The sequence below is a fragment of the Lactuca virosa genome, chromosome 4, assembly GCF_052849685.1.
Source record: "Lactuca virosa cultivar CGN04683 chromosome 4, Lactuca_virosa_CGN04683_v6, whole genome shotgun sequence".
Taxonomy (NCBI): domain Eukaryota; kingdom Viridiplantae; phylum Streptophyta; class Magnoliopsida; order Asterales; family Asteraceae; genus Lactuca; species Lactuca virosa.
The window spans coordinates 48,968,192-48,985,533 of record NC_136429.1 but is presented as its reverse complement, the minus strand read 5'-3'; the positions used below and the strand labels follow the sequence as shown (position 1 = coordinate 48,985,533).

At 38.8% G+C, this 17,342-nt stretch overlaps 1 protein-coding gene across 2 annotated transcripts; it reads left to right on the top strand.

Annotated features, from left to right (window-relative positions):
- Positions 1–3,556: 3,556 nt before the first annotated feature.
- Positions 3,557–17,095, top strand: LOC145103998 (DUF724 domain-containing protein 7-like). 2 transcript variants are annotated; one of them, XM_079041280.1, is made up of 9 exons: positions 3,557–3,958; positions 4,594–5,367; positions 5,464–5,568; positions 5,662–6,081; positions 14,923–15,174; positions 15,388–15,481; positions 15,582–15,754; positions 15,821–15,947; positions 16,032–17,095. In XM_079041280.1, the coding sequence occupies exons 2-9, from the start codon at positions 4,615–4,617 to the stop codon at positions 16,883–16,885; spliced, it is 2,778 nt and encodes a 925-aa protein (XP_078897406.1). In that variant the 5' UTR covers positions 3,557–3,958; positions 4,594–4,614; the 3' UTR covers positions 16,886–17,095. The 2 variants fall into 2 exon arrangements, with proteins under 2 accessions (XP_078897406.1, XP_078897405.1); XM_079041279.1 differs by having other exon boundaries at positions 15,573–15,754.
- The last annotated feature ends 247 nt before the right edge of the window (positions 17,096–17,342 follow it).

Sequence of the window (17,342 nt, the reverse complement as noted above, 5' to 3'; positions counted from 1 at the left end):
CACCTCGGTACTCCCCATAACCCGCTGACCGACCTCGCCCAAAAAATTGGGGTTCTGCATTTCATCCCGTAGAGCATCTCGAAAGGAGGTCGATCAATGCTGGTGTGATAACTGCTGTTATACGAAAATTACGCTAACGGAAGATACGTATCCAAACTCCCACCGAAGTCCAAAACACACGCCCGCAACATATCCTCAAGGGTCTGAGTAGTCCACTCGCTCTAACCATCGGTCTGCGGATGGAATGTTGTGCTGAAATGGAGACGAGTGCCCAACTCGTCATGAAACCTCTTCCAAAACCTAGAAGTAAGCCATACATCTCAGTCAAAACCATCGAAACCGACACCCCATGCCATACCACAACCTCCCTGATATAGACCTCAGCTAGCTTCTCTGCAGAAATACTCTCCTAGATCGGGATGAAGTGCGCGCTCTTGGTCAATCGATCCACGATGACTCAAACCGAATCCACCCCGTGCACAGTCTGAGGTAACTTTGTGATAAAATCCATGGTAATATCCTCCCATTTACATACGAGAATCTCTAATGGATGCATCTTGTCGTGAGGTCGCTGATGCTCGGCCTTGACTTTCATGCAAGTCAAGCACCACTCCACATACCAAGCCACATACCGCTTCATGCAGGGCCACCAATAATAAGGAAGAAGATCCCTATACATCATCGTCGCCCCGGGATGAATGGAGAACCTAGACTTGTGTGCCTCCTCTATCAAAACCTGACGCACACCACCCCAATAAGGAACGCAAACCCACTGATGCAAAGTCAACAACCCACGACTATCATAATCGAAGGAAGCCACCTGACCTACAATACGCTCACTCTTCCGGTGTTCTTCCTTCATAGCCTCGACCTGAGACTCATGAATCAGCTCCAACAACGGAGTAATCACAGTCATCCTCAAATATATGTCTCTGATCGGAGCCGCGACCGCCTTGCGGCTAAAAGCATCGGCCACCACATTGGCCTTCCCCATGTGATTAAGGATTTCATAATCATAACCATTCACCACATCCAACCATCGGCGGTGCCTCATATTCAGATTTGGCTGATCCATCAAATACCTCAGACTCTTGTGATCCGTGTAAATAGTACAACAGACCCCATAGAGGTAATGCCGCCAAATCTCGAGGGCAAAAACTACAGCCCCCAACTCCAAATCATGCGTCAGATAATTTGCCTCATGAGGCTTCAGCTGCCTCGAAGCATAAGCAATCACGTTACCCCTCTGTATCAACACTGCCCCTAATCCTATGATCGACGCATCACAATAAACCATAAAATACTCGACACCCTCTGGCAGGGTCAGAATCGGTGCCTCGCACCACCGTTGTCTCAAGGTCTCAAAAGTTGCCTGCTGCTCAGGCCCCCAACGAAATGTAACCATCTTCTTTGTCAACCGAGTCAAAGGAACAACTATCTTGGAGACGAATCTTCGATAATAACCCGCCAAACCAAGGAAACCCCGAATCTCAGATGGAGACCTCGGATCGACCAGAATACCCTTCTGGTTGATAAGGTGCCCCAGAAACTGCACCTCACGAAACCATAACTCACACTTGGAGTACTTTGCGAAAAGTCTCTCCCTCCTTAAAGTCTCTAACACTTCCCTTGAGTGCTCCTCGTGCTGCTCTTGAGTCTTGGAATAAACCAAGATATCATCAATAAATACAATCACAGACCGATCCAACATCGGCCTGCACACGCGGTTCATGAGATCCATGAACACGGCTAGAACATCGGTGAGCCCAAAAGGCATCACCACGAACTCGTAATGATCATAATGAGTCTGAAAAGTTGTCTTCTGCATATCCTCATCCCTAACCCTCATCTGATGATAACCCGATCGCAAATCAATCTTGGAAAACCAAGATGCATCCTGAAGCTGGTCGAAAAGATCATCAATTCTTGGACGTGGATAACGTTTCTTCACCGTTACCTTGTTCAGCTCTCGGTAGTCAATGCACATACAATGAGACCCATCGTTCTTCTTCACAAACAAGATCGGTGCTCCCCAAGGCGAACTGCTCGGTCGAATGAATCCCTTGTCTAACAGCTCCTGCAGTTGTGTAGATAACTCATGCATCTCAGGAGGAGCCAACCGATACGGTGCTTTGGCTATCGGAGTCGCACCAGGAACCAAATCAATCCTGAACTCAACCTTCCTCTCTGGAGGCACCCCAGGAAAATCCTCTGGAAACACATCCGGGTAATCTTGCACAATCGACACATCATCCACGATCGCTTTACCCTTATCCCGGGTATCCATAACATAGGCGACAAATCCAGAACAACCCTACTGAAAATAGCCTCTGACCCTCGCTGCTGAACACAAAATCGCCCCACGCTGAGATCTCTCCCCATGGACCACTAACTCTCCCCCACTTTGGGTCCGAACTCGAACTAACTGCTGCTCACAATCGATCACTGACCCATTGAGCTCAACCAATTCATACCCACAATAACCTTGTTCCCACGCAAAGGAATGAGAACCAAATCAACCAGATACTGCTCGCTGAATAACTGAAGAGTGAGACCTTGATGAACCCTCGCAACCCGAACAGACCTATTATCTGCAATCTCGACATCTAACGAACAATCCAGCTCCCCCGGAAAAAACCAATATCATAAAAAAATGTTTATAATTGATAAAAAAACATGCTTATACCGCAATCATACATGCATCAAACATTCTAGCAGAACAAAAACCATAACTAATTGATTCTATTAGATTATTAGCTTTCTTTGTAGATATCACATAAAAAAAATCGTTATAATCAAACCCATCATTTCGAAAGTTAATTTTCTTAAGGAATTAAACCAAATCATACCTTCTGGTTGCAAAACACAAATCATACATGCATAAATCAGTCTAACTATATTTATTCGAGTAGAATACATATTTAAAGTCAATACACATCCACTTCAATAAAAATTTCATACCTTCAGGTTGCGAACGAAAATCATCATCATCATCATCAAGATTAACACCGTCTCTGCTGTGTTCTTGAACCCAAGTCGATCTTGTACTCTGCATTCTTTAAGAATACACTTCACAAAAAACCCCCAATGCCTCCTCCGTCTTCTAGGGTTTAATAGTCGATATTTATATGAAATATCTTCGTAGAATCTTCCGATTTTGGAGGTTTATTATAGAAAATCAGAATATGTTTTGATCTCCGATACAAATGGGTTTTGATTTGATTGTTTGCGAGATATTTGGGATGAGTGAATCAGTTCCAAAAAAACGAACGTTTCCTATTATAATGACGATGGTAATGTACAAAACTACCCTTCCATGCCCGGTCATTTAATGAAATCATATTAATTTGTTTTTTTTCTATCTAAGTTTAAAAGAAAACCATTTACTTAAATTAGCACAAAGATTGACCTAGAATCATTTACACACGCACACTATAGTTAGCAAAAAACACACTAACCTAATAATATATATATATATATATATATATATATATATATATATATATATATATATATATATATATATATATATATATTCCAGGGACAATTTGATCATTTTAATAACATGTTCTGCCATGTCCTTGTGCTACCAAACGCTTTACAGTTCAGTCTAATTCACTCTAATTCGTTCAATCCAATATTGTTCTATCTAGTCCCATCACCAACTAAACAAACTTAAAACACCTTAATTTTTCTTATTTGTTTTTGAATTGGCGCCCAAATCTCCCCCCACCGTCAAACGGGAAAAGAAAGCCCTAGCTCGATCGCAGGCCTTTTGCTCGAACGCCACGAAACCCACGCAATTCTTCACCAGTTCACCTTCACGACTGACGTACCCACACAATTCTTGCTGATCGCTACTTCACCTCGAACCGACGAAGGCACGACCCCAAATTAGAATGAGTGTTTATTGGCTTGAGTGCTTGACGAAGTTAGCTTGAAGAAGTCAGCAAGCCAGGTAACGATTCTATCAGTCTCTGTCCTCTGATTATATCAACTTCATATTGTTTTGAGTGATTTTAGCATCAAATAGTTGTAAGTTTGGTGAAGAGCTGTCGATTTAGGTTTATATCTGATCTATGCCTATTGCTTTCATTATTTTCGGCATCTGGTGCTTTCTAAACACAATGTTGTTTCTTGCAAAGGTGCAATTTGCACTTGTTCAAAAGATGGATCGATTCAAAACAGGTTTCCGTTAATTTTGGTTTAAAATAGCAAGAACAAAACTTCAAGACTATGGTTGTTTGATCTTTTATGATGATAAGCATTCCTGATCGATTTATCTTTTTGTAAGGTTATTGAATTAGTTAGTGCAGATGTTGCTCAAGCCAAGAGTAATTAAGTAATTATGTTCTTGATTCCATCATCAGTAATATGAATATTTTCTTGTTATAGCTCATAGATTTATTTTAATTCTAATGCTTGGTAGTGTTTCAGGTTGCGTTTTGAGTGTTATTGTTATAGTTCGTAGATTTGTTTTGTATCAAAACTTGATGCATTGATCTTTTAGTTATTGCTACTTAAACTTGTATGTATGTACCAAAACTTGTGCTATTTTTTGTTACTGATGCATCTTATATGATAAAAATGCAGGCTTTTATAATATATGATCAAATGGATTCTCAGAATGAATGGAACAATAAAAATAACCGAAAGCTAGAAGTATCCAATGTTGCAGAAAAACAGGAAATTAAAGACATGTGGACTGTTTTGCCCAAAGAGGAAATTGAAACATATGGGCAGACAAATGGACCAAGGACTAGAATTCAATGCTCAGACACTGAATTTGTAAACAGTTGGAAAGAATTAGGGGAAGAGAGGTGTACAATTTTGAGAACCAATTTGAAAGATAACCCATTTCAGAGTCTTTTGGAGCTGGATGGTGGGGTGAGAAACAATGATCTTATACTCGATCTAGTATCCATCTTCAACGTCTCTAATAAGAGTCTAAATATCAATGGTCATGACTATAGAGTCACACCTGAAGAATTTACTCACATCATGGGAATTAAAGATGGTGTGGAAGAGATTGATTTGAAAAAACATCCTTCAAAAGAGTTAAAGACATTGTTTGCAGATAGTAATCCCTGTCAATTTACAGTGTCCAATAAAAAAATTGCAGTACATCTTAAAAGCAATGACATGAACATTGCTACAAAAGCTTATGCTCTGTTATCCTTGCTTCGTATTGTTTGTGCACCAGGAAGGGGTAGCTTAAATGGGAAGTATTTAAATAACATTGATGATATGAATCACAAGAGGTGGGCAACACATGCCATTGAAACTATGGTGCAGAGCATTGCTTCTTTTCAGAATAGAAAAGGATTGAAACAAAAATATCTAGGTGGATGTGTTTTGTTTTTACAGGTTACTTGAACACTTTTATAGTTTTATTTATGGTAAAATTTAAATAGAGGTAACAATATGTCAATATATAATATAGTTTTGTTTCTCTGTATGTAGTTATTTTATATGAACAAGGCAAGTATGAATCCAAAAAAAGATGTCCTGCTTCTTCACCATTTCAAAAAAAACGTTGTTGATACGTTTTTGAAGGAACATAAAAAGGTTAGTGAATTTTTAACTTTTGGTTTTAAGTTTTGAGTTTATTCATTGTGAATTTTTCTTGACATTGTTTTCCATTAAAAAAATTCTCGAAAGAGAACAGCAGGGTTGCTGTTCACTGTAGGCAAAAGAGTCGAAGTGTGTGTTAAGGTAGGGAATCTGAAGGTTTGGTTCCCTGCAACTGTTGTAGAAAACTTGGGCGACAATTCTTTTCTGGTTGAGCATCAGCAGCCAGGAATTGGTGATGAAGCAACTCTTCATAAAGTTGCTGTAGATTACCAACACATCCGACCCTCACCACCTCATCTCAGCCTCAGGGATAAGGATTTTGTTTTGCTGGAAAAGGTGGATGCTTACTATGATTTTGGTTGGTGGAGGGGAGTAGTTACCAAAAAACTTGCTGATAATAGGTACAACGTGTTCTTTAAACACACAAAAAAAGAGAGAGAATTTGATTGGTCAAGTGTAAGGCCACGTATGAAGTGGAAACGCGGAAAATGGTTTATCACTTTCCAGGTATTCATATCATCATTTACATGGTTAACTGATCTGCTTTCTTTTCTATTATGGTTTGCCTCCATTGACTATTGTGTAATGTAGCATGTTAGTCTTTTTGTTCAATTTCTTCTATCAAAGACTTCATAGAAAAGATTTTTGTTTTGTTTACTTAAATTTAGAACCTAAAGCTTTAATCAAGATATAAATCTTGAGAGCAATTCCTTTGAGCCTGATAATACCATAATCAGGGGTAAAATAGGCAATAAAAGGAATGCTAGCTTCACCACATGCAACAATATTATGAATGAGAGAATGAGAGTGAGTCAATGGCGCCCGAAGCTACTTGCCTCTATTTTTTCTTGGGTTGTATATGGAAAGGGAATATGCATTTTCTAGTTGTTCGTTAGTTTTTCTAACTTGCATATTGCTCAAAGAACTTTTTTTTTTGCTCTTCCCCTACTGCATACTCATCTTTTGAGAAGTTCTCTCGATCTATTAGTTCTATTTAGACCTCCACTCCTCTTTAATAAACACCTATATCTTTTAACAGATTTAAGGTTTTCCTGTGTTTCTTATTAACTGAGAATAAATACACAAGGCAAAGCAAGAAAAGGAAACTCTTCTATGGAATCCCTTTATATTAGGGATTACCTACAATCACTATTATTATGGGATTATAATTAGTTACCATCTCTCCTACATTAAATACAAAATCATTTACATTTTCCTACACTCCCCTTCAAACCGGTGAGTGGGAGTTTCCCTTCCCAACATGGATAAATTTCTTTCAAACATTGGTCTACTTAGCCCTTTAGTGAAGACATCTGCTAGTTGTTCATGAATAGGCACAAATGGGGTACATATTAAGCTAGTGTCTAACTTCTCCTTGACAAAATGTCTGTCAACTTCAACATGCTTTGTCCGATCGTGCTGAACTGGATTGTGAGTTATGTTTATTGCAAACTTATTGTCACAATAAAGCTTCATTGGTCACTCCCAGTTAGACCTGGCAATTCGTGTATTCGTGTCATGAAAACGTGTCAGCCACGAATTTCACACGATACGATTACACGATAAGAAATAAGGTTTATCTCAATTTTTAAGATATATTCGTGTCGTGTATTCGTGTCGTGTCACAGATTTGTGTATTCGTGTCTCAAATTGCCAGGTCTACTCCCAGTTGATCTTTAGATCTTCAAGGATAATTTTTACCTATAATAGTTCACATATACCTTGTGCCATTGCACGAAATTCTGCTTTAGCACTAGATCATGCCACCACGCTTTGCTTCTTGCTTCTCCATGTCACAAGGTTTCCTTAGGAGAGTACAATACCATGTTATTAATCTACTGTAAATTGATGACGTAGCATAGCTTGAATCAGTGTATGCCTCAAGGCTTAGACAATTATTTCTTTCAAACATGATCCCCTTCCCTTGTGCTCCTTTGAGATACTGTAAAATTCGATGTGCAGCTTGCAAATGGGTATCCTTTAGATTATGCATAAACTGACTGACCATGCTTATAGCATAAGCTATGTCAGGTATGAGACAAATATATAAGTTTCCCCCTTGGTTTAAAATAGCATAAGCTATGTTAGGTATGAGACAAATATATAAGTTTCCCCCTTGGTTTAAAATAGCATAAGCTATGTTAGGTATGAGACAAATATATAAGTTTCCCCCTTGGTTTAAAAAAGCGCACATTAGGTGCGATGCACACCGAAGCGCAACAAAATACGCTTCAATATGATGTTGCGATGCGAATTCCGTGTTGCAAGGTGATGCGTGCACATAAGCGCATCCGAGAGCATCATGCTTCAGCGCATCCTGGACAGACCTATTTTATTTAAAAAAAAATATAAAATCCAACTAAAAAAGCCCATGCAATTGTTTAATTAAACTAAGCGGCCCTATTCCTATGTACCCTAGATTATGAGATAACGTGTAATCGTGTACAATACTTCTAACCCATACCCATGCGTACGTGATGTTATTGGGCAATTGAATCTTCTTCTTCTCTCTTTCTTTATCTTTCTTTATCACTGGTCTTACCTGTTTCATTTTGCACTACTATTAAACTATTAGTTATTTAGTTATTAATATTTGCTATTATGCACTACTATTAGGGTCTGTTAGTTTCATTTTGCACTACTATTAGACTATTAGTTATTTAGTTATTAATGTTTGCTATTATGCTATATATATCATACTTTCATATTATATATATATATATATATATATATATATATATATATATATATGGTGTTTTAGTATACTGGTAATCATGCATAACACATTCTGCTTCACTAGTGACTACTTGTGCTCCTCGTCTACGTGATGCCCGTGCATTCACATCGCGCATCACACTTCGGGACCTTATCATATCGGAGCGCATCTCGGTTTTTAAAACCAAGGTTTCCCCACAAGCCGTTGATACATTTCTTTGTTTATAGTTGCATCTTTTTCTGCATATCCCAGTTTATGATTTGGGTCTATAGGAATACTAGCTGGTTTGCATGCACCTTGACCTAGAAATGTTTCCATGAGTAAGTCTATAGTATACTTCTGTTGGGATATACAAATTCTCTTTTGGGATATACAAATTCTCTTTCTTGAATGGGCGACTTCAATTCCAAGGAAGTACTTCAATCTTCCTAATGTCTTGATCACAAATTCTTTGACTAGACATTGGCTTAAGGCTTGCTGCTCTATTTCATCATCTTTTGTTACGATGATATCATTTACATATATCACAAGGGCTGTTATCTTTCCTGTTTATGAGTGCTTCATGAATAAAGTGTGATCCCCTTGACTTTGTTTATATCCCATAGCGAACATAGTTATGGAAAATCTCCCAAACCATGTTTGGGGAGATTGTTTCAAACCGTATAGTGCCTTTTTCAATTTACACACCGTATTGGAATTTGTTCATGTTCTATAACCAAGATTAGTAGCGAGGGATAGAATTACCCTAACTGTATTCATTTTTGCAACTGGTGCGAATGTCTCGAAATAATCAATGCCAAAAGTTTGCGTATATCCCTTAGCTACATGTCTTGCTTTATACTTTTCAATTGACCCACCCGCCTTGTATTTCACTGTATAGACCCATTTGCATCCTACTGTTATTTTTCCTTTGGACAATTTAACCAACTTCCAAGTTTTATTCTTTTCTAGTGCTTGCATTTCTACATTCATCGCTTGCTTCCATTTTTCATTAGATAATGCCTCATACAAATTGGTGGGAATGGTAATGGAGGTGAGATCGACAAGAAATGCTTTGAATGTAGGAGATAATTTTTGGAAAGAGGTGTAGTGTGATGAGGGATACAATGGTATTTTTGTGCATTCTCTCGTTCCTTTTCTAAAGGTATTGGAATGTAAATATTGTACATATTAGCATTGGCCTAGTTTCAGCCCATGGGTCCGTAGGGTTTTCTACGTCTATGGATCCTGCCTCTTTATATACTCCGACATCTTCTCTTTGTAATATGATCACAATCAATAAGGTTATTTTCACCCTTAATCTATTTTCTAGCTTACATGGTATTAGAGCGAGGTTTAGGGTTGGAGCGTTTTTTGCGTTAAGAGAGATTATTGTTCACGGAGTACTATTCACAACATTGTTCATCGCACTGTTCATTCGGTACTGTTCACGGAGTACCCGACCACACCTAACAAAGTTGGATCCGAAGTCCTTGAAATGTGTCTTCCTTGGTTACTCTAGACTTCAGAAAGGCTACAAGTGCTTCTCTCCTACACTCAATCGGTACATTGTGTCTTGAGATGTTACATTTCATGAAAATATACACTTTCCTATGACCAATCATTTGAACCCAAGAGTGTCTAATGATCTGTTGGTATACACCATACCTTCTCCTGAGTCTCATAGCCGCCAACGTGAAGAGCATATTAAGCCGCCAATTATTCACGTATATAGACAACGACCTACATCAAATTTTGATCCCATACCATCTTCATCTGCAGATCTAAGTATTGATGAGACCTATGCAGTTATCGCGGTCCAAAATCTTATAGCGGTCACTTGGCGTGATTTAAAATAGCGGTTCTCGCGGTGGAATATCGGTGAGATAGCGGTTATATATATATATATATATATATATATATATATAATCACAAAGAGATAAAATGTAAAAACACAACCAAATTAAAAGAGTCCAAATATCAAATTGTCAAATGTAGATCAGTAGAAGTAGGAGTCGTCTATAGCATCAGGAAGGAAGTACCACAAATAAATGATATTGGGCAAATAAATGACGTTGGGCTAAGAATATTACAGATATCGGGCTGGTCCATATGAAAAAAATCTTTTAAAAAAAAAAAAATCAGCAAAAAAGTCCAATAATGTGAATAGCGGGATAAAAACGAGATCTCGGTTTTGAAATCACGGTGAAATTGCGTCCTATATCGCCGAGAATCTCGGAACCGCTATTTGGAAACACAATTTTTCATACACCCGTGAAACGCTATCCCACCGAGATCGCGGTGCAATTAACTGCCCAGGATGAGACTCTTGCTATGAGCGATTCATCACCTTCCGATGCACAGAACCTGATCTTGATGTTCCTATCGCCTTAAGGAAAGGTAAGCGTTCATGTATGTACCCTATAGCCTCTTTTATATCCTATGGTAAACTTAGAGACATTCTCTCTTTTGGCTAAGGTATCTTCCATCTGCTTGTTCATTTCATTAGCTGCTACTTACAACTGGGCCCTTCACCAACTGGATGTGAAGAATGCCTTCCTACATGGTGATTTACACGAGAAAGTTTCTATGGAGCAACCACCTGAGTTTGGTATGACAGGGTTTGTAAGCTGCGTAAATCATTGTATGGTTTAAAGTAATTCCTGTTGGTTTGGTTTGGACAGTTTAATGCCGTGGTAACAGAGTTTGGCTTACGAAGAAGCTCTTATGATTATTCTGTGTTCTTTGCTTCATCTTCTTCTGGATGCATTCTGCTAGTGGTGTATGTTGATGATATTGTGATTATTGGGAATGATGGAACTGGAATAAAAAAACTGAATGATTTCCTTGCATCTCTGTTTGAATCCAAGGACCTAGGTCCTTTAAAATATTTTTTGGGAATTAAGGTCTTTCGTACTCGAAAAGGGATCTGTTTGTCTCAACAGAAATATTGCTTGGATATTCTGAAAGATTCTGGGATGATTGAAACAAAGCCTTGTAAGACCCCAATGGTTTCGAATATGAAATTGAAAGCAGACGATGGAGATCCACTCAAGAACCCAGAGAAATACAGGAGAGTTGTGGGAAAACTTAACTATTTGAAGATTACACGTCCAAACATTGCTTTTCCAGTGAGTGTTGTAAGTCAGTTTATGTCGTCACCTCGAACTTCTCAGGGGGATGCGGTTAGTCATATTCCGAAGTACCAAAAGGGTGCTCCTGGTCATGGCATCCTATATCAAAGTTATGGTTATCATGTCATTGAAGGGTTCACAGATGTTGATTACAATAGAGATCCTACAAACAGACGGTCTACTACAGGTTATTGTGTATTTGTCGGAGGGAACCTAGTTTCGTGAAAAAGTAAAAAGCAAAATGTTGTTTCACAATCAAGTGTTGAATCTGAATACAAAGTTATGGTTCAAACTACATGTGAGCTGATATGGGTACGAAAATTGTTAGGTGAAGTTGGGTTTGCTCAATCAACACCAATGAACATGTATTGTGATAATGAGGCGGCTATCCATATTGCAAACAATCCTATGTTTCACGAAAGGACTAAACATATCGAAGTAGACTAGCTGATTTCACTCGTGAAAAGCTAGAAGATGGAACCATCTCTACTCCCCATGTTCGAACAGGAAGTCAACTAGCTGATGTCTTTACCAAAGCTTTACCTGGTTCGCAGATATCTGCCATTTGTAACAAGCGGGGAATGTTTAACATTTATGATCCAGCTTGAGGGGGAGTATTGGAATGTAAATATTGTACATATTAGCATTGGCATAGTTTTAGCCCATAGGCCTGTAGGGTTTTCTATGTCTAGGGATCCTGCCTCTTTATATACCATGACATCTTCTCCTTGTAATTTGATCACAATTAATAAGGTTATTTTCACCCTCGATCTATTTTCTTGTTTACAAAAGGAAATAGGTAGATTTTGATCACTTGTTTGAGATTCAAGATTCAGTTTCACTTTGCAAGGGTATAGAATAAGAGGTTATCACCCCATTTGAAGGATCAAAAGGACTAGTATCAACTGAGTGTCTTTCTTAGGTCCAAATGTTCTTCTTTTGTCTCGAGTATTGGTGTTTCGCTCAGGTCTAGAATGTTCTTCTTTTGTCTTGAGTATATTGGGTTCTTTCTAAACTGTGTGGATTTGGTTTTGTAATAGTTTCACGAACCAGAACTGGTGAAACTGTTTCTGGATTAGGGACAGAATCATGCGTAAGAGCATTTGGGGAGTTAGATTGATGATGTAGGAATAGATGTGAATTGAGGCTGCGATGCAACTGTTCTAGATCAGTGATATGATTTGGAGTGAGATTGGGATGATGTAGGAATAGATGTGGATTGAGATTGCGAAGGAAAAGATGTAGATAAGTCATGGAAAAGATCTTCCAAGCTTCCATTATCTTCCTTACGATTCTCCCTTGAAGATAAGGCTGGGTGAAGTAGGGATTGTTTTCACTAAAGCTTACATCAACCTTCTAGATGGGCGGTGGTAGCATTTGTACCCTTTCTGGGTTGAGGAATATCCTAAAAAGCACACTGTAAAACCTGGGGATCAAGTTTGTTTCTATCTTGGCTATGGATGTGAACAAATGAGATACATCCAAAGATGTGCGGAACACGATTCTTCTTTGACACTCCGTTCTGTTGAGGTGTTTTAACATAGGAAGATTCTTGAATTATCCCCTCCTTTTGAAAATAGGAGGCGAGAGTTTGATTGAAATAATCTCGAGCATTATTAGATCTTATTCTTTTGAACTTTGATTCCAAATTGGTTATTTATCATTGAAATGAGATTAGGGAGAAGAGTGCTAACATCTGATTTATGCTTTAACAGAAACACCTAAGTAATCCGTGTACAATCATCAATGAATGTCACGAACCATTGTGCATCCGACACATTGGAAAAATTAGATGGACCCTGTATATCAGTGTGGATAAGATAAAAAAGGAGAATTACTTCTTTTATTACTAGAACAAGGGATACGCTTGTGTTTAGCAAGCTCACATACCTCACAATGAAGGCTTTCAACATCAATTGTTTTAAACAAAGATGAGTAAGCAAATTCTGATATGAGTGAGCGAGAATCTTATACGAGTGAGATAATCTGAATTTTTTTGGCTACTCAAGACGATATAGATCATCCTTTTCCTATACAAGTCCAATCCTCTTACATTATCCATCGGAAAATATCACATAACAACGTAAATCTCGTGCTAGTTTATTTTATTTTATTTTATTTTATTTTTACAGAGATCAAATTAGTTGACAATTTTGGGATGTGAAGGACACTTTTTAAAAGAATGGATGGGCTGATTTGGATATTTCCTTTACCGGCTACAGTGGTTCGAGTTCTATCAGCAGTGGCAATTTTCTTGTTACTTGGACAAGGTGAGTATGTGGAGAAGTGTTTGGAAGAGCGAGTCATATGCTCAGTGGCTCCCGAATCAATGATCCAAGAGTATTTTAGGTTTGAATCTGTCATTAGATCCAAATGGAAGTGGTTGTTTACCTGGGAATGAAGGTCTACTTCCTCTTGTTTAAGGCTTATTGGCTCTTGTTTGACTTCTTCCAGTGTTGGGTCAACTACAACATGAGCTGGTCCTTTGTCTCTAACTTTTGCACTTTTCTGGCCCCATTCATGACTTGGTGGTTTGCCATGTAACTTCCAACATTTATCCTTCATGTGACGTGCCTTTTTGCAATGAGTGCACCATAGTCCATCTCGATTTTGAGTTCTAAATTGATCATTTTTCCCTGATCCGGACTCGTAGTTGGTTCTATTTTCCCTTCCTACCTTGACATGTTCGGCTGCCATTGCCGAGCCATTCATTGGAAGGGTCTCAACTCTCAAGCATTAAAGTTCTCCTGCTCTCCTCACTTCTAACAATGGCCACCACTTCGTTAAAGCAAGGAATTTCAGGCTTTCCAAGGATTTGAATCAAAATCAGAGTTTAAACCTACAAGAAAATCATAAACTCTGTCTTGTTCAATGAAGTCCTTGAGTATTGGAGCCAAGGCTAAAAGAGGTTTCCCAAGCTTCGGTAGGTCTGATACCATAACAGATTTAAGGTTTTCCTGTTTCTTATTGGCTGAGAAGTGTACAGAATAAATGCACAAGGCAAAGCAAGAAAAGGAAACTATTCTATGGAATCATATGATGTTAGAGATTACCTACAGTCACTATTATTATGGGATTATAATTAGCTACCATCTCTCCTACATTAAATACAAAATCATTTACATTTTCCCACATCTTTTTCTTCTCCCTCATTTATCATCTATGCTTTGTCCTTTGAGTAAAGTTGCAAAGTTTGTGGCATCAGTTTGGATGGTGAACCATGAGATTAGTCATTTTAGAAACTAACAATACCAATAACTATATTGCCAGAAGCTATATATGGTTTTCAGCTGTATATGATCCTTGATTGTGTCTTGTTTGCTTGTATTGATACTGTAATTTAATTCCTTCTTAATGTAAGGAGGCAATTGCTTTAGTTTTTTTTTATTGGTTTGAACTGACAAAACTGTGCATTGAACTTGGATCTGCTTCATGACCTCTCAAGTTTTAGCTTTCCTTGAGCACACACTGTTTGTAAATTGTAGTTATGTGAATAGTACTGAGAGTTTTGTTCTACAGGGACAGGGTGAATGTAATTCTGTGAAGGGTGAGATGGATGGGAGAACAACTCAGTCCAAACAGCTTGAGCAGACAACCCCTAAACAATCTACCGTTGTAACCTCAATAGCAAATAGAACAAATCAGACAGATCTTGACAGGAATGATAAGAATTCACTGCCTTCCAGGAGACTGGAAAATGAAATTAGGTCTGATGATCCAAGTTTATCAAGTCAAAACACAAATGGCCAATCTCAGGGGTTGGATACTGAAGTAAGTGTAATAAATGGCAAAGCCTTTGGTAAAACTGACGATCTTTCTCATGGAATGAAAGTGGCGAGTTGAACATTTTTGGTTAGGCAACCGATGTGAAGTTCCACCAGCCAAAGGGATTTTGCCTTACTAAGCAATACTTGTTTTATTTTATTTTTTTAAATTTCCTTCGCCCAATAATGAAGACCAAGCTTGAATTTTGACTTGTTGCAGTGTAGTAAACGAGGAAAAGGTGTTGAACCGAAAACTCCAACAATGGATTCTTCAAGAAAGAAGGGGAGATTGGAAACCGAGCTTATAGGCGAAGGTGTGTGACTAGCTGCCTTTGTCTTTTTTGTTTTTTTTGTTTGTTTTAGAATCTTATATAAGAGCTCAAGTAGTAAACAAAGAGTTTTCAGGAGCTAAAGATGATCCAGCCAAAACAAGAAGCCACGAAAATGTGGAAAAAGATGTTACCCAATGTAATGGGATGACAGTATCACAAGAGAAGAAACTTAAGCAGTTGATCAATGTTGCAGAAGGTGAGACAAAACAAGCATCTCCATGTGTTGGGTTTGCACCATTGACAGTGGTTGATAAGGTGAGAACATTACACTTGCTCACTATTTTTATGTATGTATGTATGTGATTGTGAAATGTGAATCAGGAGGGAAAGGAAGGGGAAGAGGAAGCTGAAATTGTTTCTCCAACTCCAACTCCAAAAAGGAAGAGCGGCAGACCACCTAAATTACAAGCCATAAGTCCCGAGATTCCAGTTTCAGCAGCAGCAGGAGGTATAGTATAGTTAATCACATATCAGTGGAGATTTTGGTTGATGATGAACATGAATGCATAGTTTTTAACATTTATAGTTGCAGTTGCAGTTAATGATGATGATCATGAGAATGAAGGTGTTGCCCCCCCTGAGATGGAAAGTTGTCAAAGGTCTGCAAGTTCAGTAACCAAGCCTTTAGAGCAACCTGCTGCAGAAGACAATAATGAGAATGTAAAAGTATATTCATCGATGAGAGGGAAAGGAGGAAAGCGACGGATAATCAGTATAGACTCTGAATCTCCTCCAAGTGGAGCAACCAAGGGAGAAGAAGGTTTAGGTTTTGGTGATAATTTGCCCTTTAAGATAAGCAGTCCTACACTGTGGAAGACAATAGAATCGATGGAAGTGTTGCATAAGATTCCACAGAAACCACATTTCCGAGCATTGGAAGGCGTGAAGGAGAGCGAGCGGGAAGGAGTGGCCATTGGTAGCATGGTGACCTTTTCGCGGGTGGTTGACAAGACTTGTGCGCTGCGGTTTGAGGATCCGAGAAGCGCGATAGAGGAGTGTTTGGAAACGGTGGCGGAACTGGAACTTCATGGGTTTCAGGTGGAACTGGTAAGAGATCGGTTGACACAGTTGCTTCTCATAAAGGAGAAGCAGGAGGAGGGGGACCTCCAGCAACAACGTTTGAAACGGATCACACACAAAATGGAGGAGGCACGCATGGAAGGAAACAGACTGGATGCAGAGATTGATGAAATTGATACGGAGATAAGAGACTTGAAGAAGAGACGCAGGCGGCTGCTGTCCAACAAGGAAAAACACGACTCACGGATGGGTCTTATTAAGGCCGCAGGGGACCGGCATCACCAACACCTCACGGAAGTTGGACTGGATTTTCATTGCTTGGCAGCTGCCCCCTTTCTTCCATCTGGCATCATTATGAATGATTGATTGGAATTTGGAATGATCCTTCTCCTTCCCTTCCTACTCATGTGATTGTTACTTTTGCACTAAATTTCTAGTTTTTGAAAATTTTCGTTATTGCATCGTGTATTTAGTGGAATGTAGACATTCAATCGACAATTATACATGGAGACTCCACATATGGAAAGGGAACTAGGGAAGGCCCCCTGATTCATAGGGTTCTCTTGTTTTTTAAAATCATGTTGGTTCTTTCAACTTATACGTCGTCAACAGTACCAGTGAATAATAGACAAACTGGTCTTGGCTTGCTGAATGCCTACCCATTTTTGAGAACATTTATGAATTTCGGTTTGCCTTTCATATTATGCCAACCTGAGAGGGATGTCGAAGAATAGGTGGTAGAGAGAATTGGGGTAAAAGTTACATAAATTACAAATGACTGAATGAGATTTTGATGGGGTTCCTATCAAGGTTCTAAATAACG

Bases quoted from the DNA above. Each gene is read 5' to 3' on its own strand.
- LOC145103998 (XM_079041279.1), top strand. From the start codon at position 4,615: ATGGATTCTCAGAATGAATGGAACAATAAAAATAACCGAAAGCTAGAA. The intron at 5,569-5,661 runs GTTAGTGAATTT...AATTCTCGAAAG, and splicing joins TTTTGAAGGAACATAAAAAG to AGAACAGCAGGGTTGCTGTT. The intron at 15,755-15,820 runs GTGAGAACATTA...AATGTGAATCAG, and splicing joins CATTGACAGTGGTTGATAAG to GAGGGAAAGGAAGGGGAAGA.